The sequence below is a fragment of the Anabas testudineus genome, chromosome 4 (genome assembly GCF_900324465.2).
Source record: "Anabas testudineus chromosome 4, fAnaTes1.2, whole genome shotgun sequence".
Lineage (NCBI taxonomy): Eukaryota > Metazoa > Chordata > Actinopteri > Anabantiformes > Anabantidae > Anabas > Anabas testudineus.
Window position 1 is genome coordinate 816246 of NC_046613.1, and position 26084 is coordinate 842329.

The 26084-nt window shown below is 40.3% G+C and overlaps 1 protein-coding gene across 1 annotated transcript; it reads right to left on the reverse strand.

Annotated features, from left to right (window-relative positions):
* Window positions 1–1162: 1162 nt before the first annotated feature.
* LOC113151916 (neurturin) lies at window positions 1163–20159 on the reverse strand. The gene is made up of 4 exons (XM_026344786.1): window positions 19671–20159; window positions 13484–13545; window positions 11812–11983; window positions 1163–6708 (listed from the first exon to the last, which is right to left on the reverse strand). Exons 1-4 carry the CDS (start codon window positions 19699–19701, stop codon window positions 6299–6301), a joined length of 675 nt encoding a protein of 224 aa, XP_026200571.1. The 5' UTR covers window positions 19702–20159; the 3' UTR covers window positions 1163–6298.
* Between the last annotated feature and the right edge of the window lie 5925 nt (window positions 20160–26084).

A 26084-nucleotide genomic window follows, 5' to 3' on the forward strand; every position in this document is an offset into this window, starting at 1 on the left:
AGGGAGACACTTTGGGACTGTGGCTGCTCTACTAAGAATTGGGCCCCAAGAGCAGAGCAAACACTCATTAATGAGGTAAAGAAACAACCCTGAGTGACAACCAAATATTTAAGAGCATCATTTGAACTGTCTAACATAAGTATTCATGAGTCTACAGTGCATACAACATAGAACAAGCAGGGTGTCTATGGCAGGACACCATAAAGGAAGCTGCTACTTACTAAAAACAACATTGCTGCATGCCTGAAGTTTGCTAAAGAGCACAGTGACATTGACTCCACAGCAGTGCACATCATCATGAACACATCATCCCAACTGTAAAGTATGGTGGAGGAAACATCATGACTTGGGTCTGCTTTGCTGCATCAGGGCTTTGATGCTAATTGGAGAGAAAGAAATTCTGTGTATCAAAAACTTACTCAGCATCTGTATGTCAGCAGAAACTCTGTAGAAGTTGGGTGATGCAACAGGACAATGAACGAAAACACACAACAGATTGGCTTCAGAAAAACAAAATCTGCCTTTTGTATTGGCGAAGTCGGAGCAACTCAAACCAAAAGAGACGCTATGGATGACTTAAAGAGAGCCCCACACATGAGCTGTCCAAAGAATATGACAGACCAAAGCATTTCTGCCTGGAAGAATGGGCTAAAACTCCGCCTAAACAATGTGCAGGGCTGATCCACAGCTACAGGAAGCGCCTGTTTCACAGTATTGTCCATTAGATTGGGTTAAACTGTTTAACCTACCTCATTAATAATTTCAGCAATTACTTGTTACTTGTGTTTGTGTTTTCAGTATGTTATAATAATAACATTAACATGGACCTGTATGACATGACATCATCATTCAAATTGTTATTTAAGGCTACGACTGACTGGGATCAGTTGTCCCCCATGCAGGACATAGTCAGCCAGTCAACCTTAAACAAAAAATTGGTTCAGTTGTTCCGAAAAGCAACTGCCTTACAAATAAAAAAAAAAAAGTCTAAAATAACTCAGGAGGCCGAAATCCAGTAACATTGAATAATGTAAGGGGTGTAGGTAGTGTGAAAGTTATAATATTATTAAAATTAACAATCACATCTACTCTATAGAAACGTCAGACCAAAGACTTGTTTACAACATTTTATTACTTGTAATGTACAAAAATAGTGGTCAGAAGGCATTTTAGAATACACTGTCAAGCATTCTGAATATATTCAAGATAATACAGTACCATGACATGAAGACTATGAACATTTCAGTTTCTAAATGTTGGGTTGAGAAGCTCACAGAAGAGTGAGTCTGGATTTTGACATACAGTACAAAGTAGAGTCTGGGTGTAAGAGCACTATAGTAGCCCTGGTTCAGGAGTGCGCGTTGAGTGAATCAGAGAGACGTTTGTGGGTGCTGACCTTTGGCCTCGTGATAGCAGGGGCCCTAGTCAAAGGCATTCATCACTTGGTAGTGTTGCCCGGCTGTACACTGAGCCCAGTAGACTGGGTCACATTTTATCTAGTCTTTCACACTTAGAGACCCAGCTGTAGTCATGCCATATAAAGCAGGTTAACCCCTTCTCAGTCACATTTGATCTGAAGCCTTGCTCGTTAAACACATGGACAGAAATAGTCCATGTTATTAAAGTGTTTTGCATCTGTTTACCTTGTTTTTTCTGTCCTTGTCAGTAAATCACTGGATCAGATGTTCCTCTTTCCACTTGTGTTTACTGCTGAAGTCTAGAGGAGTGTACTGACAGAATAATTAGTGTGTATATATGATTACATAATATAATGGGTGAAACTGCCTGAATGAAAATTAAAGAAAAGCTTTAATAATCTGCGTTGTGGCACATACTAAAACTCATCAACCCACAGCAGCAGCAGGAGCTCTGCCTAGTAATGTCTATTTCACAATGAACACGCTTTGGGATTTCAAGGCCCAGTTTTGAGCCTCAGGTCAAATGTGTGGTGAAAACATACACATTGAGAGTTGCAGCAGGCATTAAATATGATGGCATATATCATTACAGATATAATGCACTTCATGATGCTGCAGAATATACGTCAGGTAGAGTGTTTCCCTCTTGTTGACTGATTGAAGATTGTCCCATATAAAAAGGAAAACAAACACTAAGTGGAAAACCAAAGTATCCATGGCTATGTGACTGATAATAAACAGCCTTAGAAGAGGTTTAATGCAAACACAGAATAAATAAAATAATTTAAACAATAAATACTCTTATGTACAGTAAGAGAACATGATGCATAGCATCTAACAGAGAAGTTTAGGTTAATCTTAGACAGTGCAAGAAGGCCTCGGAAGCTGCTGTATGTGCACAAGCTGTATAAGCTGTTTTATTACTGTAATAGTAAAAAGACAGTATGTGAAGCGCCTTTGTGGGTTAGGCACACGTCAGCCTTTATGCTGAGGAGACTGAAAGCTATGACATTTGCCTTATTTCACATCTTGTCACTCCTTACTGCTAGAATGTCTCAATTCCACTTTTCTGTTTGGAGGAGTGACGAGTTAGTAACTGGACGCAGCAGCTGATATAAATTTACTGCAATATTGTACAGATAAAAGATTTGCTATGGTCTAATGTCACTCCACTGTTTCTGACTCAACATTAAGTTGAAAGTAATGAATGTATGGTAACAGTGGGTCTGATTAATAAAGAAAACACAAAACAACTTTCATCATTCAACTGAAAGATTTTTCTCTGATAGTCCTTTTTCCCCCTTTTTACAAGTATAATGGGTAATATTATTATCATAGAGGAGAAGTCTGTTGCCTTTCAGTAAAATGTTTTTGTCATATATTGGGTTCTATGATTAAAATAAATGAATACAAAGTACTGCTGTCTGATAACACCAATCAAAGAAATATAATGCACCTTGGCACGGCTATATTTATTCCTTGTCATGGATGTACTGTATATACTGTGTTATAAAGAATTAGAATAGTTAGGATAGTTATTTAGCCTTTTCTATTTACTAACTGGCTTTACCGTTCTTCATGAATTCTCCAGGCCACATCAACTAATAACACAGAAAGCATATCAGTGGTGTCCAGAAGGGAGCAGTGTAGACCTGCCAGTGCTCAGTGCCAAACTCTATCATATGCTGTCTTAAAAAGATGGAAGAGCTTTCTTCTTTTTTTTTAAAACTGTAAATAGAGATGCATCATCTTTGCTGAAATGAAACATCCACTTTTGCAATCCCGGCTCAGGGACACAATTGAAAACAGAGCTTGTCATTGGTGACAAAAGCAGTATTATACAACGCAAACATGAAAAGGAAATGCCAAGGGCTATTGTAGCCTGTTAGTTCTTAGTTTCATTCCATGATCTTTTCTAACAGTACAAAATACAACTTTTTATGACTTTTTATGAGACGCTTCTCAAACTACTGATGGAAGGGAAACAAGCAGGGACACAGCTGTAACTGTGCATTATTATTTGGACTGCACATCACATTATCTATGCACGTACATCCTCCAAGGCACACAGAGCAGTCCGCACCTGCAGGCTGACAGCTCATTCAGTTGTGACATCATTATCATTATAGAGACTGACACTGCTTCATGTGATCGTTCAGAGAAAATGGATCTTTAAACGCTCTTTAAACCCACATTGCTTCAATTCCTCTCCTGTCTCGTGTGGAAACGTCTTATCTTATGTGGGAGGGACCAAGACAAATGAGAAGCAATTGTATGTGTTTATCTCAGCACAGAGCAGAGAGAAACAGTTTGAAACTACTGTACACACTGTGTATGTTGCTGGGCAGCAGGTTAGCCTTAAATGCATGTAACATTAAGCTGTTTGTTGCAATGACAATGATTGATTTAAATGTGTGGTGTATTATCAAATCTGTCTGATATCAAGCCATAAAATTCAGATATGAATGTTCCACACTTCTTGACTGGATAAAGCCAAAGAGTTTTTTTTTTTTTTTTCTCACACTCCACAGTAATACGATGAACTTGTCTAATGGCTTAGACCTTTATTTGTGATAATTTTGTTAGAAAATTCTTTTGTGGGCTTCTGTTTTGTTTCTAGACGGTACAACCTCCATTTCCTGTCATAAAACATGAGTTAGTGTAATTGAAAGCAAATGTGAGATTGTGTGTGAGCTCAGCTGTAAGCATTCTTCAGCTAATCCCCAATAACAAGAAACAACAGAAAAGGTGGAAATAGTTCCGTGAGATGAACAGTGTCAAGCAGAACCAACTGTAGTAATAAAAGTGTGTGGAGCTGCTTTGTTGTCCCAGTGGAAACACACTCTGCAGAGACACACACTGCTGAGACACACAAAGTACAAACCAGGCCAGTGCATCACTTCGATATTTTTAGACTATCCGCTGAACACAAAAAGCTTGAATAGATACTGTGGTAGAGCACTTTCAGAATATAAAATCTGATGTTCTATTGTAAACTTTTACAAGGTTTTGGGTCCATTTTTTGCTCTTTTTATGTTAGAGTAGCTAACAGAGTGGGTAGAGTTTATGTGGTCCACTCAGGTTTCTCAAAGTCTGAGAAACGTGCAGCAGAGAGTGGTACAGCAAGGTCAAACCAAACACATACATAATGTATAGTTAATGTATAGTTACTTTGGTAATTAAACAAAAGTAGTTGTTACAGTAAAATGATGCTAAAATGATAAGATGAAAAATAGTTTTGTATTTCTGCATTGTAGGGAGTTTGTTTTTATTGTGGTCTGAATCCTGCAGCAGTTTCTATGTGCAGATACTGAATGGAAACAATGTTGTTGGCATTGGACATTAAATGACATGACAGAACCGTTCTGATTTAACGTTTCACTGATCATATTTTTAGCTCTGACTGACATACAGTAGCTGCCTTTTTGGAGTTCCTATTTAGAATCTACAATATATTATGTGACTTACAGCATTATGCATTTATGTTATTGATAGTAATGATTGTCATAGTATTCTTCATTCATAAACAAATGTGTAGTTGTTGTTATTGCATGTAATTTGCTCTCTAACAGTTATTATCAAGCACTGGTAATGACAAACTTATTTCCATACAAGCTTTGTGTAACTGGGTGGTTGTGAGCAGTATCATGTCTCACCTGACATGTAAATAGAACATGTGGTGAAACAGTGTCACTCTGAGTGATGGTTGGCTCATGACTATATTTGCGATGGCATCCTTCTCTTGACAGAGATGTAAACAAGTGTTGCTGAAATAAGTTCACAGAAGCTGCCGTGGCATTTACAACGAACATAACAAAGGTTGGCTGGAGGACATTATTAGGGTCTAATTGTGTGTTCTGAATTTAGAAAGCCACCGGGTTAATGTGTTATGTTTGTGTGTGTGTCTGTGTGTGTGAGAGAGCCTGTTCAGGACACTGGAAGACAGAATGTATTTGCTTCATAATGAGTTTTCGATCACCTGGTATGTTATTGGTAATTGAGCTGCCCTGGAAGCAAAGGTTGTATCACATGGTGAAAGCAAATGTTGGTCTTATGAAGACCACTGTACTCAAAAACAAAACAACACACAAAAAACATAAACTTCCATGTTCTTATTAGCATGTCTTCACATCATAGTATTTGGTCTTTTAAGTGGTTTAACAGGGTTTTTGGTTGGTTTGATGGTGCTCATGTCATGATGGTTTTCAGAAAGATCCAGAAACCCCACAATAGAGGCTCTCTGGATAACTAGAGTTTGGCAATTTATGTATAAATGCAGTATTATAGGTTATTAAACAAACAAGCAAGAACATAAAATATTAAATACATATTTAAACATTGATGAGGTGGGGATATCAGAGATTATTATATTTAAACCTTTGGCTTTGTCAGCTTGAGGTACATTAGAATAAATATAAGCTAAAATGTAACATTTAACATATCAGGTAAATCTGGATGATGTGTTAAACGTAATAAGCTATTGAGAGTTGCTGTTACCAAGATCTGAAGATTTCTAACATGGCTGCCAGAAGGGTTCTGCATCATCAACAGGCTGAACAAAGAGCATTAAAGAAAATCCTCCATGGACTGGATCAGTGCTTAATGTTTCCTCTTCTGTACTTATTGCTGGTTACAGTTAAACAAACGTTTGCTCCCCCAGACTGGAAGCAGACATCCACATAATATTCTGGTGCCATCATATTGCATCTGAAGGTATCTGAACCTCCAATAACAACTGTCAAGCTTTTAGTGGAGGGTCTGTGGATCCCATCCCAGACCACATGAACCAGGGGTTAAATCACCCACTGTTGACACCAGGCCTTATGGCAGTCTGCTCTGTGACATGTTGGTGTATTGCATAGAGACAATTCACACAGAAATCAGCTCACACAGCTGCAGTTTGCTGCCGAAAGCCATTTAATTGTCTGCCAGCTAGTCTGGGTGTCCATAAAGGACACAGTCTCATAGCGGGTAGGGCGACAGCAGGGGTGACTGCTAACGTTCTTGCCAGGGATGCTCCCATTATCCATCAGTGCCTTCAGAGCCAGGTCATAGTTCTTGCGGAAACTGTGGCATGTGCCAACACAGTACTTAAAGAGGACTATCTCATCAGAGTCATACCCAAGGCCAAGATCTCGAACCCGCATCTCCTTCTTCTCCAAGCGGCAGTCTCGGCTACTCTTGATCCTTTTAAGGTTCCTTCTTGATGTTCTTCTTGAGTCTGGGGCTCTAGGGGAACGTCGCCATCTGCCCTGCTGGACTTCCTCTTCCTGCATCAGTGACCAGTCTTCTATAAGAAGAAGAGGACACCTGGGTTGTCATTTAGTTATGAATATGTACATAATAAAGCACACGTGTAGTATTTGAACATGTTTAACTTCTGTGGTAGCATCAAAGACATTACTGAATTTCTCTTAAAACAGGTTGAAGGATCAATACATACACAAGGAAGTCATCTAATTTGGATTGCTACAGGATAGAGACACTTACAGCTATAAAATATGTCAACAACTTGTACAACACCCTGTAAACCAGGAGCAGGTACAGTATATTGCAATATTATGATACTGAGTCGATTGATATATCTTGTTTCCTCCCAACATGCAGCAATTGCTTGGATATATACAATAAAACCTAATTTAATCATCTTCACACTGTGAATTAAATTTTCAGATATCTTTAGGAGCTTTGTGAATAGCATTAAAGACAGACTAATGGTAAAAAATGTGAATGAAAAATGTCTCACACTTTAGTTTATGTACTGGATTAGAGTTTTGTGAGCTAGTAGTGGAGAGTATGAGTGATTAAACTAAATGCAGACATGGGTGCTGAAACCAGGAGTGAAAATCATCAGAAATGATCAGTCGAGTGGTGCAAAATATAGCAGCAGAGCTGCTGGCTGGACTCCAACAGGAGCGGAAGCTGCTTTCTCAGTTTAATGTTGGAACATATCCAACAGGATCAACCCTCTGTGCTCTGCAGACCTAACCCAGGTGTGTGAATGATCTTGATTTCCTGACCCAGGGATGGCTTTGCCCTGCACTTTACCTTTCTAAGTGCGCCCATGCAGTATTTCCTGAGGGAATAATTATTATCACCGTAGAATACTGATTTGCATCAGCATACTGTAGGTGCTTGTCAGCTCATGCCTTGATGTTTACAAAAAGAACACTTGTAATCATCAGGAAAAAAGGAGAGAGAAAAATGCATCAAGATATTCCCCAGGCAAAGAGTCCAGGACCTTCTCAGTCTAATAGCGTTCTGGTACATATTCGACCATGTTGAAACCTGCAGCGTGGGTTTGCAACGTTTTATTGTAATTATACAACCATTGCAGGTTACAATAGAATTGGGCAATGTTCAGCCAATCATGTCTAACTGTAGCAAACATTATTATTGTCTTTAATGAAACTGCAGTCCTGACAGTGTTTCCGTTTAACATTTCCCAGAGGAAACATGGTTTACATTTGCTTATCAAGTACTCTAGTAAAACAAGGTATCATCTGTTCATCTTTGATTTCACAGTCTGGTCCTAAGATATTGCATTCACAATAATGCAACAGATGTGAAGTACAAGTATAAAAACAAGTTTTAAAGAATTTTTTGCAAACATTTTTATTAATATTATATTTATTTTATTGAAAAAAAAAACTTTGTTTACATTCCTCTTCAAATCATTTCTATTCATTTTGGCCCACTGTTGCCCTTTGTCAGTCACTCTCTTTTGAGATATAGTGGCAAAAAAAAAGTATGTGAACCTTTTGAATTTTTGGGGGTTTTCTGCATTAATTTGTCATAAAACGATATCTGATCTTAATCTAAGTAAAATATAAGTACAAGTATTAACAAATATAATGTGCTTAAAATAATAACAAAAAAAACCTCCTACAAAGTTTTAGCTGTGGTACAGATATTCTCACATTATGCTGAAGAATATTTTGATACACTACAGAACTCATCTTCCCCTCAATCACTGCAAGACGACCAGACCCTGATGCAGCAAAGCAGACTCAAATCATGTTTCCTGCACCATACTTTACGATTGGGATGATCTATTCATGATTATAGACAGTGACCTTTTTATGCCAGATGTAGTACTGTGTGTTCTTTCCAAATGGTTCCATCTTTTTTTCATCAGTCCAGAAAACATTTTGCCAATACTGCTGTGCAGTGTCATTGTGTTCTTTCACAAATGTCAGGAGCGCAGCAATGTTCTTTTTGGTAAGCAGCAAATTCTTTTGTGGTGTCCTGCCATAAACACCCTGCTAGTTCAATGTTTTACGTACTGAACTCATGAACCCAGATGTTAGCCAGTACCAATGATGCCTTCACTCTGGTTAACTCTGGGTTGTTTCTTTAGCTCATTAATGAGTGTTTGTTGTGCTCTTGGGGTAATTTTGACTGGCTGAACACTTCTTAGTAGAGTAGCCAGAGTCCCAAAGTGTCTCCAGTTGTAGATTGTCTGCCTAACTGTACACTGGTAAAGTCTTTGCCATCACTTTGTAACCCTTTCCAGCTTTATGTAAATCAACAATTTTTTATTATAGATTCTTTATTATGGTAAAAAACCATTAAGAGGTTTTTATGGTTGTTCTCAATAAAGACATGAAATATCTGAATTTTTTTTTGTGTTATCATTTTAGGCACATTATATTTGTTGATACTCTTGACTTAGATAAAGATCAGATAACGTTGCTCAAATGAGATTATTGGGGTTTCTATGTAATTTTCGAAACAATTATTCTCTGTAAGGTCTTAAACCTTACACTGCAAAGTGCCTTGGGATGACTTCTGTTGGGATTTGGCGCTATACAAAAAAAAAACTGAATTGAATAATGTTTTATGACAAATTAATGCAGAAAACCATGAAATTTCTAAATGTTCACATACTTTTTCTTGCCACTGTGGTAGGTATCATCATTTACTATTTTCTCTCTTTATTTTTATTATTTCTCTTATTTCTGTAATAGCTTCTGTGCTCATGATTTATTTCTTAGGAAGTCTGTCCATGTGCTGTGCGATCCTGAATTCTTCTTCTACTACATACATATTTAGTATTAGTCTGTTACCCAGCACTGCTCGGACAAGTCCAGTCTTAGAGCACACTGTGATGTTAACGTCTTATTCTCCTCTGCTGAGACTAAAACATCGATCTCTTCACTTAATTGTCTCAAGTCTGCCCAAAAAATAAAAAAAACACTGCAACAGCAAGCGCTCACATTTGTCTTGGTCATGTAGCGTGTGGGTGATCAATATGCAGGAAATGTGACTGAATGTGATAGATGAAAACTTGTTTTTTGTAATGAGTCACAACCTGCATACATTTGCAGGCGGTGTGGACAGCTAGTTCATGCTTCAAGTGTTTTTTTTCCATTTGTTTTTTTACATTGAGTCTGCAGATGTAAGTACTGCTGTCAGTGAACACAGCTTCCTCCAGTCTAAATCTGGAAGATCTCAGCTTCTAGCATTTACTCCGTGCTAACTACATAAATGATTAGCCCCAGAGGAGGCTGGCGTTTCTGACAAGCCCCTCTAGAGCCCCTACAACCCCCTATACTAAATGAATTGTATATTACTTGTGGTGGCAACATTTCACCCATGCTTGCCTCTTTAACACAAGTGATTTATACATAATTTAAATATTCAGTTTGAAACATGTTTGAAGTACAAGACTTTCAACTGGTTCAATAATAGTTCTGTCAATGATGGAGGATCCATTGGCTTACTTTTGTTTTTTTATTCAGTTGTAAGGTTAGCTACATAAGCTAGATAAGAATTATTCCTCATGAGAAAAGAGTCGGGTTTGGCTACATTCCAAACTGACTGGTAGAATAAACAGGCACATAATGCACAGCCATTCATCTCATTCCACTACTAGCTGTGATGAACAGGACTATGAGGCATGACAGAAACCTGCAAGTCAGATTGATTATTTAGTCCTGTTGTCCACAGAGGATCTTATTCAACGGACCGAGGCCATACTGCTGAGTGTTGAAAACTACCAGGCAAATATCCAGGGGCTGTATTAGTCATCCAGGAGTGACATGCTGCTATTTCATGTCCTCCATCACAGATTTAGAAAGTTTTGTTTTCAGCATCTTAAACTGACTGAGTAATGTTACAAGGAAGGACAAAAATGAAGAGTACCATGGCCAAAAAGCCTAGCAGTGTATGTTTCTTACACAGAGGTGTATCCCTACTGGGCATACATTACAAGGTTTCCCAGCATACAGATGAATACTTCATTTCTATAATTGTTTTTGTTACTATTTTTGTAATGAGCAGTTCTAGACATTTTCACGTAGCTGACATTTTAAGGTTCTGGTCTGTGAGAAGCAGATTCCCTTTATTATTAGACTTTGTCTGGGAAGACACTAATAAACTGCCACCAACTAGTCCAGATAAAGGCCTGAATGTCCAATTCCCCAATTTCCCTTTCCTAAATTCAGAGGAAGACAGAAGATATTTAGTTTGGTCCTAAAGGTTGCAGAAACATTATGTCTAATCACATTCTTAGAGAATTAGAGATGGATCAGGTGACTCTGAACCATCTCTTCATTATGCTGCTATAGGTTAGTCTGCTGGGGGACCTCTACTGATACACTGAGCTCCTCTCCTCTCTCCTTTCTCCTCTATCCATTCAAATGCCACCATTGCATGTCATTAACTTTGTGTCTTCTCTCTCCTGTAGTTGTGTTTCCTCCTCTCTCTCTCTCTCTCTGTGCTTTTCTGCAGGTATCCTCGTCCTTGGTGCTGTACATCTCCAGAATCCACTTACTGGCCTTGTCGGCCTGCACCATGTTTGTGCACCTTGTTTTTTTGTTGCCTGCTGTTCTTTTCTCTCTCCTCTTTCCACTCAACCCAACCGGTCGAGGCAGATGGCCGCCCACCCTGAGCCTTTCCTCTCTGTTGCCTAGTGCTTGTTAAATGTAATTGTTGGGTTTTCTATATAATTCTTTATACAATTTTACTTTGTAAGTTCTTAAACTTTAAACACTGTAATGTGCCTTGAGATGACTTCTGTTGTGATTTGGCACTATACAAGTAAAGTTGAATTGAATAGAAATTAAATTGAATTGAATCCTCTCTTAGTTATCTCTTCTACTCTCCTCTCCTCTCCTCTCGTCTCCTCCCCTCTCCCCACCTCACCTCTCCTAAGAGAAGCATGGCTTACTTCACAATAAAAAAAAGCCTATCTGGAGTTTGGCTTTTTTATCTCTAGTACATCACTAAAATAAATTCACAGTAGTCCTGTTTCATTACATTTTATTATCTGTTAATGTTGTGCTTTCTAGAAACCAGTTCTAACTGAACTTCCAGACTGTGTTGTGGATCACATAGATTGAAGCCATGCTGATACCTTGCTGATGAAATAAGAACATGAAATACTTACCAAAGCCTTCAGGCCAGGCTGTGTAGATGCTGCTGTCCTGTTCCAGATTCTCTGCAAGAGACAAGGAGGGCTGCTTAAGGACATGCTGGAGGTGTGATTGATCCTCTTTGTCCTCCTCAGAAAACACATCTTCCACCAGAGTCAGCAATGATGCCACCACCCACAACATCACCTAACAATATCAAGAAACACACTGTTACTTTGGAGGCTGGGTGGTAAGAGAAGCTAGTTTCATTTCCATTTTACCAACAGTCTTAAAAAGTAACTGACCCATCGCATTTCTAAGGCTGGAGTGAATGAAGAATAAAGTTTCTATTGACCTGTGGTCAGGTCTGTGTTGCGATAAATAAAGTGTTGATTATCAACAGAGATTGCCATCTATGGAGCAATTCCACTAGGACTTAAAGTGATCCACAGTACAGTGTTACGTACATTGTGGAAACTGGAAGGTGCTCTGGGTAAACTGATCTGTCCTGATCCAGCACCTCTTTGACATGGAAATAGGTTCTGGGTTTCCTGTGTCTGGCTCTGAGCTTATAGATGCCCTGTCTCCACAGGGATACCTCCTTGTAGGATACCTGCAGCCAACACCTGTACCTGATTAATTATATAATTGACACATAACACCTTCTGATCACGTAGGAGAGGTTAATATTTTAACTTTACTTAGCTTTGCTGCAGGGTCTGACAGGAGCGTGAAGCCAAGATCAAATGGACAAAGTAGTTACTGAGGGTCAAACTTACAGTTTATGCAGACACTCTGCAGACTGCAAATCTTACTGGTCTACTTTTCCTCCTGATTGTCAGACATTCTTTCATTCATGACTTGGTTCAGGTTACACCATGTCTTCACAGGAGGTGTAGCATGAGCAGGACATTAGCAGAAAACTAGTGCTCCCAGCTTGGGTTACAGTGCTATCTCTCTGGATATCCTATAAAGCACATAGCAACCCCCTCTAACTCTGAAGATTTATTTTTTAAACTCACCCAATTTGAAGCTATTTTCCAAATCTGCATAGATGTTTGGACTCAAACACAATCTGTTTCTGTCCTGGAAAGTATCATTTTAGTCAATTTGTCTGGAGTAAAAATTCCTTCTCCACCAAAACAAAGATGACGACAGGAAATGATATCAAACCAGGAAAATATTTTTTATGTTGTTAATATAATCATCACATTATTTTGTTCTCTCAAGAAGATGCTCAGCCACTTAATAATACTATTGTCTGTGTGCAGTAAATTGAATGAGATTCAGAGTCATGAAAGTTATTGTCTGTCGCCATCTTTATCTTTCCCACAAAATGGACCTTTTGTTTTGATAGTAGTTTCATGGATAAATGAAGAAAAAAAAAAAAAACTATAAAAATATGAAAAGAAACACTTTTAACTTTTTCCTTGTACCTGTGTTTTATATGTTTGCAAAATAAGTGGAGGATAATGAATCTTAGTGTTTTATTTCTACAGGACACCAGCATATGTCAATGTGCCCTGCACCTTATCCATTCAGAGTCCACATCTGGTGCAGTATATAACAAGGAACCTCTCAGCACTAACATCATCATGTAAATCCATATTATGAGGGCTCACGGTGCCAACATGGACAGAAAGTCCGTCAAAAGCCTAAAATGAAAGGTTTCTTTTTATATGCAACCAAGAACCTAAACATGCTAACCTTCCAGTTCTTCAGGTGATGTTGGGTAGTTGAGGTCTCCTGCGTCCACCGAGTTTTACCATCTGAAAAGTGAAAATAATAAAAATGACAAGAAGAAAAGCGCTTTGATTCAGGAGTCTGATTAATGCTCCTTAAATACTAATAATGGAATGATTCCATAAAGTACAGGAGTGTGAGTTCCTTCACTTTAATTACAAGGTACATTTGATTTGTTCAATTTCGCTGATGATTTATGCTCCACTTACTACAGAAGAGAGATGAGAGAACATTTAGGTCACTGACACAAGACAACGCACTTCACTCATGTACATTCTCTGTCTGTTGTCAGTACAGACACCCTGCTTTACACATCACTATATTCACAGGACCCAGACCAGTTTTTAAACATAGCGTGGATTTGTTTTATCTAAACATTAATGCATCTTAAACAGGTCTAATAAAAATGAGAAAAGCTGCAACATCCTCCAAGCGATCTGGGATCAATTTCAAATAATTATTACAGTTTACAACTGACACAGATGTTTTCCCTCTGTGCCTGATAATAAAAAGTAATTACAACCAATATTTATTAGAGTGAAGAAAAGCATGCCAAGTTTCTGTTCTGCAACCTTCTCAAGTGACAGACACAAAGATTATTTCCATGAGTCAGTCAAACATCTATCAGAATGTAAAAAGGAACAGTAAAAACATTGCGGTTGTATGTCTCCTCTACCACTAAAGATGTAGCTGACATGCACGTCTGTCTAGACTCGGATTTTATGCATCTGTCCATTTTATGCATGTGGATGTTTGTGATGTAATGAAAATTCTCCGTAGGCCTTTCTGACATATAATGTTTACAAGAATGGGACGTTAATGACATCAAGCAACCTTGACTTTTTACCTCTGATGACTAAAATCTGATCAGTTCATGCTCGACTATATTTGTGGCATATTAGCAGAAATTCCCTTTAAGGTGTCCCTGATATTATGTTTACAAGAATGGGACAGACAAGAGGTCACAGTGACAATAACCTTTAACCACCACAATCTAATCAGTTTATCATTAAGTCCAGGTAGATGATTGTGGGAAATTCGGAGAAATCCTACCATTCCCGTTGTAACATGCTTGCACCCAAGACAAAAGCCACAATAACCTTAGTCTTTCACCTTTGACCATCAAACTCTAATCAGTTCATCCTGGACTTCAAGTGGACATTTGAATCAAATGAAAAGAAGTTCCCTCCAGGTGTGCCCCTAACACCACATTCACAAGAGTAGACAGATGGGAGGTCACAGGGACTTCGACCTTTGACCACTGACTGGCAATATCTCTCAATATCAACTCAGCATTCAACTCATCAAGTGGACATTTGTGTCAAATTTGAAGAAATGCCCTCAAGATGTTCCTGAAGTATTCTATTTACAAGAATGGGATATCTGTATGTACAGTACATACAAAGAAGAAAAAAAGCCTCTGATACCGGCTGTTACTGAAGCGAAGGTGTAACAAGACATGACCATATGTTTCCTTTCTTACTACTTCATGCTTCTAAAGTTAGCTCAAGCTGGCTTTTGTGATGTGATTCCTTCTATAAAGCAGACATGGATGGAGAGTAGGGCACAGGAGGAGACGTGGATCAGATTACACAACACTGCCTGTGTGTGTGTGTGTGTAAATGATATCCAGTGACACTCTAATGTTATGCCTACATGCAGATACAGTTTAGACCAGACCAAAAGAAGTCCACACACAGATGAGGAGACACTAGCATTGGTCCTGTAATGCAGATGGCCTATTGTAATGATAATCATATACTCTATTTTTACTTTTTTACTTCTTTTATTTTTATCTAACAATATTCTCTACTTTAAAAGTTTATTTTGAAATAACTTCCAGCCAACAATTAACAACATGTGGTAACAGCCTTCAGGAATCTAAACTGTCACAAATAAAATATAAAAAATTGTAAATTCCTAAATCAAAACCCCTCTGATGGGCCGAGCAGTAGCACACATAAGAGAAACACATGATCAAATCCAGTGGCTACCAAGTAGTGTGAGAAAACAAATGAATAACTCCAGGAAAGAAGTAAAGCCAGGCCTCATCCACAGCACACACTCTGTAAATCAGTGTTCATCTTGCCCTGAGAAGTATGTCCACTGTATACATCTCAGTGAGAAACACAATGTGAAGAATTCAGACTTAAATGCTGGAGTTAAAGCAACGTCACCAGATGGAGGCTGTAGTAGTCCAGAAAACTAAAAAGACATCAGAGGAAAACTTTCTACACTGAGTATCAAGTTTCTTTTGTAGTGTATGCCTCACAACACATCATACATCATGCTGACAGTGAGATGATCTATGATTCTTAAAAATAGCAGCGGCTAAAATAGGGTCACTGCAATCAAATATTATCTTGCATGAAAGAACGATTGTAGAAAGAGAGAAAAGATGACACAACCAGCTAAAGCATTTGGAATAATCCTCTGGGGACCATAAATATACAGAAGATCAAACATGGAATGGAAAGAGGAAACACTTAAAGCCTCAGTCCTCACTGCTGCTGTAAAGATAGTCATCTCAGTGGGTGAACTCAGAGACTGCTGTTCTGATTAATGTAGGATAATGTAGGACCAATGCACCTACATCTCAATGCTCAGCAAACCCGTGCTTCGAGCAAGCGGATTGTGTGAATCAAGTACTATTGCAAGGTGGGCTCAAAATGTAAGAGGAAAAAACATGTAAACCTGCAATGAAGCATAATACCAGAGGATAATAATCTACCCCTGATAGAACTACTGAGGGACATTTATATTTGGACTGTTGTCCATCCATAGCCATGAATTAGTTGTGTTCTGTCTGTTTCAGTGTATTTAGTTAAGAAAGCATCACAGCATCATTGGTTAGAAAAGTTTTCAACACTAATAGAAACTATCAGGCAAACGTCAGCCCTGTTTGCAGCCATGTCTTTATCCATCAGTCCCACAAACACACATTAAGACACAGAACCACAGACTTCACTACTAGGTTCTACAGTCTGATAGAAGTAGTAGTAGTTGTAGTAGAAGTACAGCTCTAACACACTACGCACAATGTTAGTGTGCAGACCCCCTCACTCCCCCCCTATTGTGGCCCAAAGGATTACTCTACTCAGGCTAAGCTGTTGATAGGCATCTTGATATCCAACCCAGAAGTCTCATGTTTGTACAATCTCTACAACTCTAAGAATGATTAAAAACAAAATTTAATATGGAAACAACAGTAAAAAGAAGAATGTGCATTCTCTTTGCAGCTTCATTAGATAATTCACCCAGTTTGGGACTTTCTAAAATACTGTGTTTACCTATATGCAATGAGGCAAAAACATGTTGTTGAGTATGGAGAATGATCACAATCTGTTAGAGTGCTGGAAAGAGAGACTGGAAAGGTGAAAGTCAGGCCACAGTGGAGATCTCTGTGAGGCACAGCCTCAGTGTGTAGCCAAAACAGGCTCTGCAGTACGGGAACGGATTTAATTCACAATACGTGTCTACAGCAAGACCATGTGGGCTCAGGATCAATGCCGTCTTCTAATTTGTACAATTCTACAAACCTAAATGATAGGTTTCAGCCGAATGCTTTAGTCGACGTTCAGACAGTGTTGTAGCTGTACGTACAGTATGTATCTGTGAGTAGTATATTGAGAGCTCCTCTCACATTTTCTCTCACAAGCAGTCTTTGGCAACAGGTCACTCACAGAATGAATGTAGATTAGATTAGATTAGATTAGGGACACTTTGATTTTAAACATATTACAACTCACAATTCACATGTGAATGAAAAACATAAATTTAAAGGAACAAATCAGTTAAAAAACTGCAAACTGCTGTTAAAACAAGGAGCTTTAAGGTGAGAAGGAACTACAAGCAGCCAGCCGCAACGTAGAAATGTGGATGCTTATTTCCTGAATAGTCTGGTAGGACTGGACAAAGTTATTTCCCCTGCAGTTCACCTTAGTCACTGGTGGTCTTTGATCCTGCTGATCTCCTTGGTTGTTTTAGTTCCCGCTCTAACAGCAGCCTCACGCATAAATGATCACTGTCTGATAAATGCAAAGCACCGTATTAATGGCCCCTCATGAACACCACAGCAGCTCTGACTCAGACACTAGGGTGGAATTGTTTCAAAGCTTGCCAAACTTTACTGATCATTAGCGCGTTTTGCAATATAGCAGACCTCTGTTATTCTGCCAGTAGCTGCTCACAGCCCATAACTCTTCCTAATGACAACTTGCAATCTGGAGTTGGAGAACACCACATTCCCTCCTATGTTTTTCACACTAAGTGACAAGACGTTGTATTGGAATCGTATTATTGGGGCTTTTACATGAAAACACAGAGCTGTTGATCCTGCGTTGGTGAAACACTACATGATCCAGAGATGATGTAGCAAGGATCCTGCTCTGGAGAACTTCAGAACAAAGACTAAATATTGTGACTTTTCTTTAGTGTCCTGCCACAAAAACACCCAATGACCCAGCACAGGCTGAGCTGTCCTTTTAGAAAGTATCTAGCTCTAAACTGTACTCTGACCGAGGGCCGTTAGGGAATGTACAGTATTTTTAAGCAGTGTCCAACGGGTATTTTCAGGATCTTGACATTTTCTTTGCATGTCTGTGTGTACTGATGAGAGGCACATTAAGGCACTGACAGCAAAGTTAATTCAAACAAGGGTATAATGGTGGCTGTTAGATGAAAACCTGAAAACTACTAAATGTTGCAAAGGCACCACAATAACCCATAACTTCATAGGTAACATGTTACCACATAATACATAGTAAATAAGTACAGCAGAGCCGTTTACAAACAGACTTGGTCTCCACACACGCCATTATTCCTACTATATGCTGAAAAGGGGGCTTGAATGATAAGAGTAAACCATGTCATACAGCCAACATGCAGTCTATGAAATGACATAATAAACAAATGAAAAGATCCACTGTAGAGCTGAGCTGCTGGGTGCTAACTCCCTTGGCCTTCTCCCGTTTCATATAGTCTTTCAAATCTAATAAACTAGCAATGAATACGGATTTATTGATGTATTAATTGAAAGATTATACTACATGTAGCACATCTAACACCAGCCTGCCAGTCAGTCTGTCCCTTTTGTAACCTGTGCGCTCCTGTTCACACACAAAACTTATCAAGCAAAACCATCTGAATTCAGATTCCTCCCACGTGTGATATTCTTGGCCTACACGCTGTGTTTCTGTGAACACAGAAAGCTGTTAAATATTGCCTTAACACATTACACTGATGTACTTAAAATAGACACTTGGACATGGAAGCTGAGCTGCAGCTCAGTCCCAACAAATCCCCGACTGTCTGCCGTCCCAAACCGATCGTGGACTTCCATCTCATTTGAATCTGCTCTCTCAACACCAGCTGTTATCTATGCTCTCCCACTAAATGATTACAAGTAATGAGGGATACACGAAGAGTTTCCCTCCTTGTATGGTGTGTCCATGCTGTGCACAAAGATGTAATCTACAGCAGAAATAAAATGTATGATGTGAGCTCACTAAACAAACAAACTTCATTTTAGTTTTATTATCTTCTCACACTGTCCACACGCAGTCATATTCAAGTCTAACAGGACTTTTAACTGAAGTAGACATGTAGATGCTGAGGACAGTAAGGCTGAGGGGCTTTAACCTGTAACCTGTGGTAATCTAGTCATAACGTACAGTAATGAATATTTAACACATTTGGAACAGACGCTTTCATTCCTAAATGGGATAAATCGCTTTACTGTTACGTTCCCTGGATGCAGAGAAGACTGAGCTGAACTGGAATCCAGTTATAAGCATCTTTACTTACTGGTTTCTTGCTCTACATAGATGTAGGTGATGTAGGTAAAGAGGTTATTTAGAGGAACCCCCAAAGCTGGACACATCTCAGTTGTGAATTATAAAGGTGCTAAACATCAGTAAAATGTCTAAATATCTTTACAGCATTTTCTATACACACATTCTCATCATGTCATCATACAAACCTGTGACTGACTATTATTAATGAACTGTTTCAATTAATCTGACACGGCAGGATAACTCCACACTGTTAAAATGAACTACTGTAGCCTGCAGTGTTGCCATCATTACAGCAGCTTCACAAACTTTGAGGCTGAACTCTGTCATTTTAGGATGTGGAACATTTGCAGTCTTACCTTTGCTGAGTTTGTTCGCACTCCCGATCATGGACGTTAGTGTCAAAACCAAACTCCTGCCGTTCTACTGCTGCAATGGTCCGGATACACACACATATACACACAACACACACACACACACACACACACTCACACACACACTTAGAGATTGTGCGCGCAGCCCTGCGTTGGTACTTCGGTTAGATCCTGTGGCACTGTGGCGCAGCGCCGCGCTCGGAGCTCCTCATGGTGGGAGACGCACTGACCGCAGAGCTGCTCCACGGCTGTCAGAGGAGCTGCTGATGAGTCCACAGAGCTGCTGATGAGTCCACAGAGCTGCTGATGAGTCCACAGAGCTGCCGATGAGTCCACAGAGCTGCTGATGAGTCCACAGAGCTGCTGATGAGTCCACAGAGCTGCTGATGAGTCCACAGAGCTGCTGATGAGTCCACAGAGCTGCTGATGAGTCCACAGAGCTGCCGACGAGTCCACAGAGCTGCTGATGAGTCCACAGAGCTGCCGTGCCCGTGTCCCGCTGCAGGACAGGTGCGAGACTGGAGCTTCACTTCCAGTGTGCGCGCGCTCGTGGGTGCGCATGTCTTCCTCTGGTGCTGCTGGTGTGGTTCAATGTGATGTTGAAACTATTTTTGCAAGGACCTTCTGCACAGTGTCCTTACAGGCTGGGCATTTCCACTTTAAGGAAGGTTCTGGTCAGTGGAGGAAGGAACAACACCACTGTGCACAGATCCAAGTCCTTCATTTCCTAAAATAACAGTCATCATCTTATTTAAGTAAAATGATTTTAAGAAAAAATAATTGGACCAAAATATCAAACACAAAACATTCAATGCAGAAAGTATCGTTTTACATAAACACATGTGATATTGTTCCACTACAATTATTGATACATATAATTTAAATATTCCTTCTTTTACCAGCTGTTATTGGTGGTGGGCAATCCAAAATAAATAATACATCATAATGTATTAACTGATTCAATTCTGCATTAGGAATGTGTCGCTAAAAGTCAGTAAAACTCTAATAAAAGTCAAAAAAATGTAGTGAGGTGAGAAGTACAACATTTCCCTGTGAACTGTAGAGTAAACATTCTTCAACACTGTGCTTAGTTATTTTCCACCACTGGTTGTGGTTAGGACGACTGTTAGGGTTAGACATTTAAAAAGAGGCTAGGGACTGTCAGTAAGTGTTAGGGTTAGGGTTACACTACAGTAAGACCAATGTGTGTGTGTGTGTGTGTGTGTGTGTGTGTGTGTGTGTGTGTGTGTGTGTGTGTGTGTGTGTAAAGCATGTGCTTTTCATATTCCCATCTCCTGTCACACAGTCACTTACTGTGGCATCAAAATCAGCTCAGCACTGGCTACATACAATATGGCTAACAGGCTACTCCAGAGCACAGAAGAAAGCCAGGGCACATGTGATAAATATTAAAAGAGTTAACTTATCTGGGTCGAGGCAGATGGCCGCCCACCCTGAGCCTGACCCTGCTGGAGGTTTCTTCTATTAAAGGGAGTTTTTTTCTACCTGCTATCTCCTGGTTCTACTAAAGGTGGATTCACCTTTTTTCATATAATTCTGTAAGGTCTTGAAAGTTTTTTTATTTACTATTGGCGAAAAAATCATTTATAATTTTATTATTAATGTCTGTATTAACATCAGGAACAGACTTTGGAACACAGGGTGTGTTAACCAGGGCACTGACTCAGTAGAGGGGGGCATTGGCAGTCAATGCAGGAACCAGACAGGCTGGCAGCAGGTTCAGAGACAGTAGCAGTGATCTAAGAACACAGAAGACGTTGAAAAGCACAGGCGACTGTGGAGGTGGGCGATGGCAGCCAGCTTTGGAAAACAGGAGGTGGCAGTATGAGCGGCTGAGTCAGCTGACACCTTCATGAACACTGAAGGTGTCAGCTGACTCAGGAACACAATAGTGGGTCTTTTATACACAGTATTTACAGTCCACATAAAACAACATTTAATAAGATGCAGAATGAGAAACGGACCCGGACTTGGTTCTGGTGTGGGGATTTAAAATCTCAGATTAAGCGATCAGCCAGAGGTCCACCCAGTGGGAATAATCAGAGGTAATACAGGGGCCAGAGTCTAGGACCCTAAAATCAAGTCATCTCAGTGAGTGGATGAACAGTAGCAGTCTTAATGAAGTTTGCAGTACTGGTCACATAGGTACAAACAAGAGTGAGATCATATCTGAGCTCAGTACCTCTACCTTTGAAATCACTCTGAACACGGCTGTGTTATTGAAATGATAACCTATCTCTGACACAGCACGCTGTTTGCTCAGAGAGCACAGTGAGAGAGCAGACAGGCGTCAAGAACACATTTCCCACAAGCAAGAGCTGGTGTGCAACCTTCCGTCCTCTTTCATCAAGATTGGCTGGGACTCAAGTCAAACTCTCCCTCTGCCTTTTAAACCCCTCTCCTGATAGTTGCACTCCAGTTGGCAGTGCTACCCCCTTCCCCCCCATCCCCCCGCACCCCCCTCACACAGCATCTCCTTTTGCCCCCAGAGCCAAAAACACAAGATTAAAACCCTCTGAAGGGTGCAGTTCCTTCTATGGGCAGCGATGGCTGGCTGATGGCTGCTGGAGCCTGACACTGCCACCCTCCACTGACCAGGATCCCCTCTTAGCATGAAAGACTGTCTGACTGGTGGGGGTTGAAGTGAAGGTGGCAGAGGCCTAGAAGGGGCAGCGGGGCGGGAGACAGCGGCTCAGAGGGGCACTGAGGAGTGAACCTGGGACGCACCACTCCAGCTAAATATTTATTCACAACTAACCTGCTCAGTGAGCTGTGTCTGCTCCACAGGAAGAAGCACCTGTCACCAGTAAGTCAGCCAAAGATAGTAGTACAAAGTAAAAACAAAGAATCAGACCCAAAACACACAAACACCTCATAACTTCTGAAATTCTGATGAAGAAGAATTATCCTCACAACCCACTCAGAGAATCATTATTCATAGTTGTCTGGCTGCACTCGTGATGGTACTTACCACTGCTGCATGTACCTTTTCACCTGATTATTAGCACTTGTCCACATGACTATCTACCTTACAACTCTATTTGAGTGTACAGCCCATCATTTTGTAACTGCACACACTTCCATCAGTTTCACCACAGCTAGAGAAAGAACTTGCAGAGACTTGAAGTTAGCTTGAAATAGATCATCCGTCACAGTGAATATCACAGCTACTTGTTTTAGCAGGCCGCATGACCACAAAAGAGGATGCTTTCTGACAGGTTATCTAATTCATGCACATCGGGGTGGCTGTGGCTCAATAGGTAGAGCAGTTGTCTGTCAATCACAGGATTGGTGGTTCAATTCCCGGCTGCCATGTCACATGCCAAAGTGTTCTCGGGCAAGATACTGAACCCCTAGTTGTGAGTCAGGTCAGCTGCATAGCAGCTCTGCCATCGGTGTGTGTGTGTGTGAATGGGTGAATGAGATGCAGTGTAAAGCGCTTTGGAGTACCAACTAGGTAGAAAAGAGCTATATAAGTGCAGACTATTTACCATTTACTTTCTGTTAACTTGTTGTCTTATGGTATTAAAATGAACGGCAGCCAATGGTGAATAAAAGGAAGGGAAAACACCCCCAGACACCAGGAAGCCACCAGATTGCTTGGGGGACACTCTTGGGGGAAATCTACTGAACGTCTGCTCTCTAAGAAACCACTCCAGAGCTGCACCAGTCAGTGTCCCCTCCACATGTCCAGGCCACGGCCCCCCAGTAGGGAGTCTCACTCTCAAGCTGCCCAACCCCCGTAACGTCCGCCCTGCTTAGTCACTGAGAAAACACCAGCCACCTGCTAACACATCCCACAACAATGCTGCAGCCAGGTAGTATGACTACAGCTTGTTTTTTATTCTAACAGTGTGTTACTTACTTAAAAAATGTGGATTAGTGTAGCACTGATTTGGAAAAGCAAGACGAGAGAGGAAGAGGGAAAAGGTCCAGAGAGGGCCTGCCAAGTGATTTAAAGAATCAAATTAATCACATGCTCTGCTATTAATTAATTTAAATTAATCACACGCATGATTTTTTGCTGTGAAGGTATTTGAAAATATTTCACTTTAATTTTGGTAGATGAGAGAATTAGTGAATAATTGACCTAATGTTAGACTTTAAAGTTCAAAGTCTTGTTTATTACAGAATCAGAACATATTTTTCACTGTCCATGAACAACACAGGTCGTAGCAATCACAAATATCACCTAATATGGTAAGGAAAGAAATGAAAATTCTTGGGCAAGAACAGTGATAGAACCAAGTCTATCTGTTTAAAAAGAAGAAAAGAATAGTTAGGAAACACAGTAACACAAGGTGAAGTGTTAGACACAAAATACAACATCCACAATTCAACAACATCAAGTGAGTCGAGCAGGCTTTTATGTCATTTCAACGATATTCAGGGCGGTACACATTGAAACGAAATGTTTCCCCCGGACCAAGGTGCCACATCAGAAAACATAAATTAACCTAAACACACTTCTAATCTACATGTAACAACTGGCTCATGTGGCCTTATGTGCTGTCTCACACCACATGTTCACTGGTAAATCCTTTGCATTGGAATACCCTGATGATGAAGCTCTGGAAGAAGCTTGTAAGTGGCTTGAAACTGTTTTGATTGATTTTCTTTGTCGAGGTGATGGACTGGAGGTGAGGGCTTCTGACTGCAGCTGTGTGACCCGTAGCTCAGATGGCAGGCTACTGCTGACACGATGAGCAGATAATTACATTAAAACCTTTCAAACAATATGTTTTTTTTTCCCCTGAAGATCGTATCGTCCATCTCTGGCAGTGGAGAAAGTCAACTTAGCTCTGTTTCCTCACCCGGCCTCACTTCTCATCCTACTTCGTACATATGAGCAGCTGCACCTGATTAAGCTCCCATAAATCTCCAGCTAACACAGAGCACTACATCATCAACCTCCTCCTCCACACTTCCCAAAGGATATAATTAACTTTTCCTTGCCAACAGAATGATGGCTTAACCCTTCAGAAAGGAACTGATGGCTGAAATAATTTTATTTCAATACTCATTTAAACTCAAATTAGCCCCTGCCAGCATGATGTATTTTCAGGTGTACGGTTTTCAGCTGCACAAACAGTGTGTTAGTGCAAGATGAATAATGTGGAGGAAATGGGATCTCAGGAGAGGTTGCACAAACCACCATCTGACCTCCCATCAATTGTTATTAGATGTAGTTTTACTTGTAAGCTGCTACTTACATGTGACTAGAGAATCAAAAGCAACATGTCCGCCTGTGTGTGAGTGACGGAACAACGCGAACCCACTGCCAAACCTCCCATGCGTCTTCAGTCATGGCCAATTACAATTGGCAGCTGATGTTAGAGAGCGGGCAGGCACAGACAGACGCATCGTGACAAAATAACTCTGATGATCAGCATGTGCACTGAAAGCAGAACATTACCCTGCAATCAGCACAGCCCCTGAGGTCAGGGCCCGTCGCTGCTTCATGCCTTACCTCCCATGATCTCAATGGAACTGCTGCTCCTGCTATCAAGGAGTCTCACAATAGCTCCGAAAGACCTGATACTTTAATGTTGCTTTGTCAAAGTTGACCTTTTGGCATGGACTCCTTCTGCCCCCCGGGGTTCCAGCCAGAGAGGGGTCACTCTTATCCTGGGTGGTCATGTATGTTTCTAACAGTGTCCTGCTGGTGCTCGTGGCACCATGCAGGCTGTGGTTGAGATGTCTGGCCAGGTTCACATTCCTGCATTTAGAGAGAATACTGGACTCAACATCCAGAACGTGTCAACATTTCTTTTCCACAGCAGGAATGTCACAGACTGTAATGAACCGTGTGGGCAGGTTCTGCTTTTGTTTCAACACTTTGAAGCCAAGACACAGAGGTCTGGTTAGTATACTGTACATAGATCAGAACACTTGTTGGACAAACCAGCACAGTGATGTTTCATTCAGAGGTAATCGGAGTCTGTGGTTGGAAAGGAGATTTTATAGCACCTGGCAGAAAGGAGGATTAATCACAGAGGGTAACAGTGTGGGAAAACCTTTGAAAAGAGCGCTGAAGATTTGACGAGAATCAGGGATAATGACAGATGCAGTGCAGCAAACTGGGAAACAATGAAATTATTCAAAGTGGTTCAACCCACAGGACAGAATCCGTGTAAAACAACACAGAGTGTCACATGATACAGAGTGATCCCACTGTTCTCTGTCTGGAAACATAGGGAAGAATCCAGATTCAAGTGTTACTGTCAACATGCAAAGATGAAAAGTGGACTGAGGTCAAGATGATAGAAGTAACAATATAATACACACAGAAAGATGTTTGGAATGAAATGAAAATGGAAGAAATAAAAAATCAGTATCTGAATGTTCAAGATAGAAGTTGAAGACAGGCTAAAATAG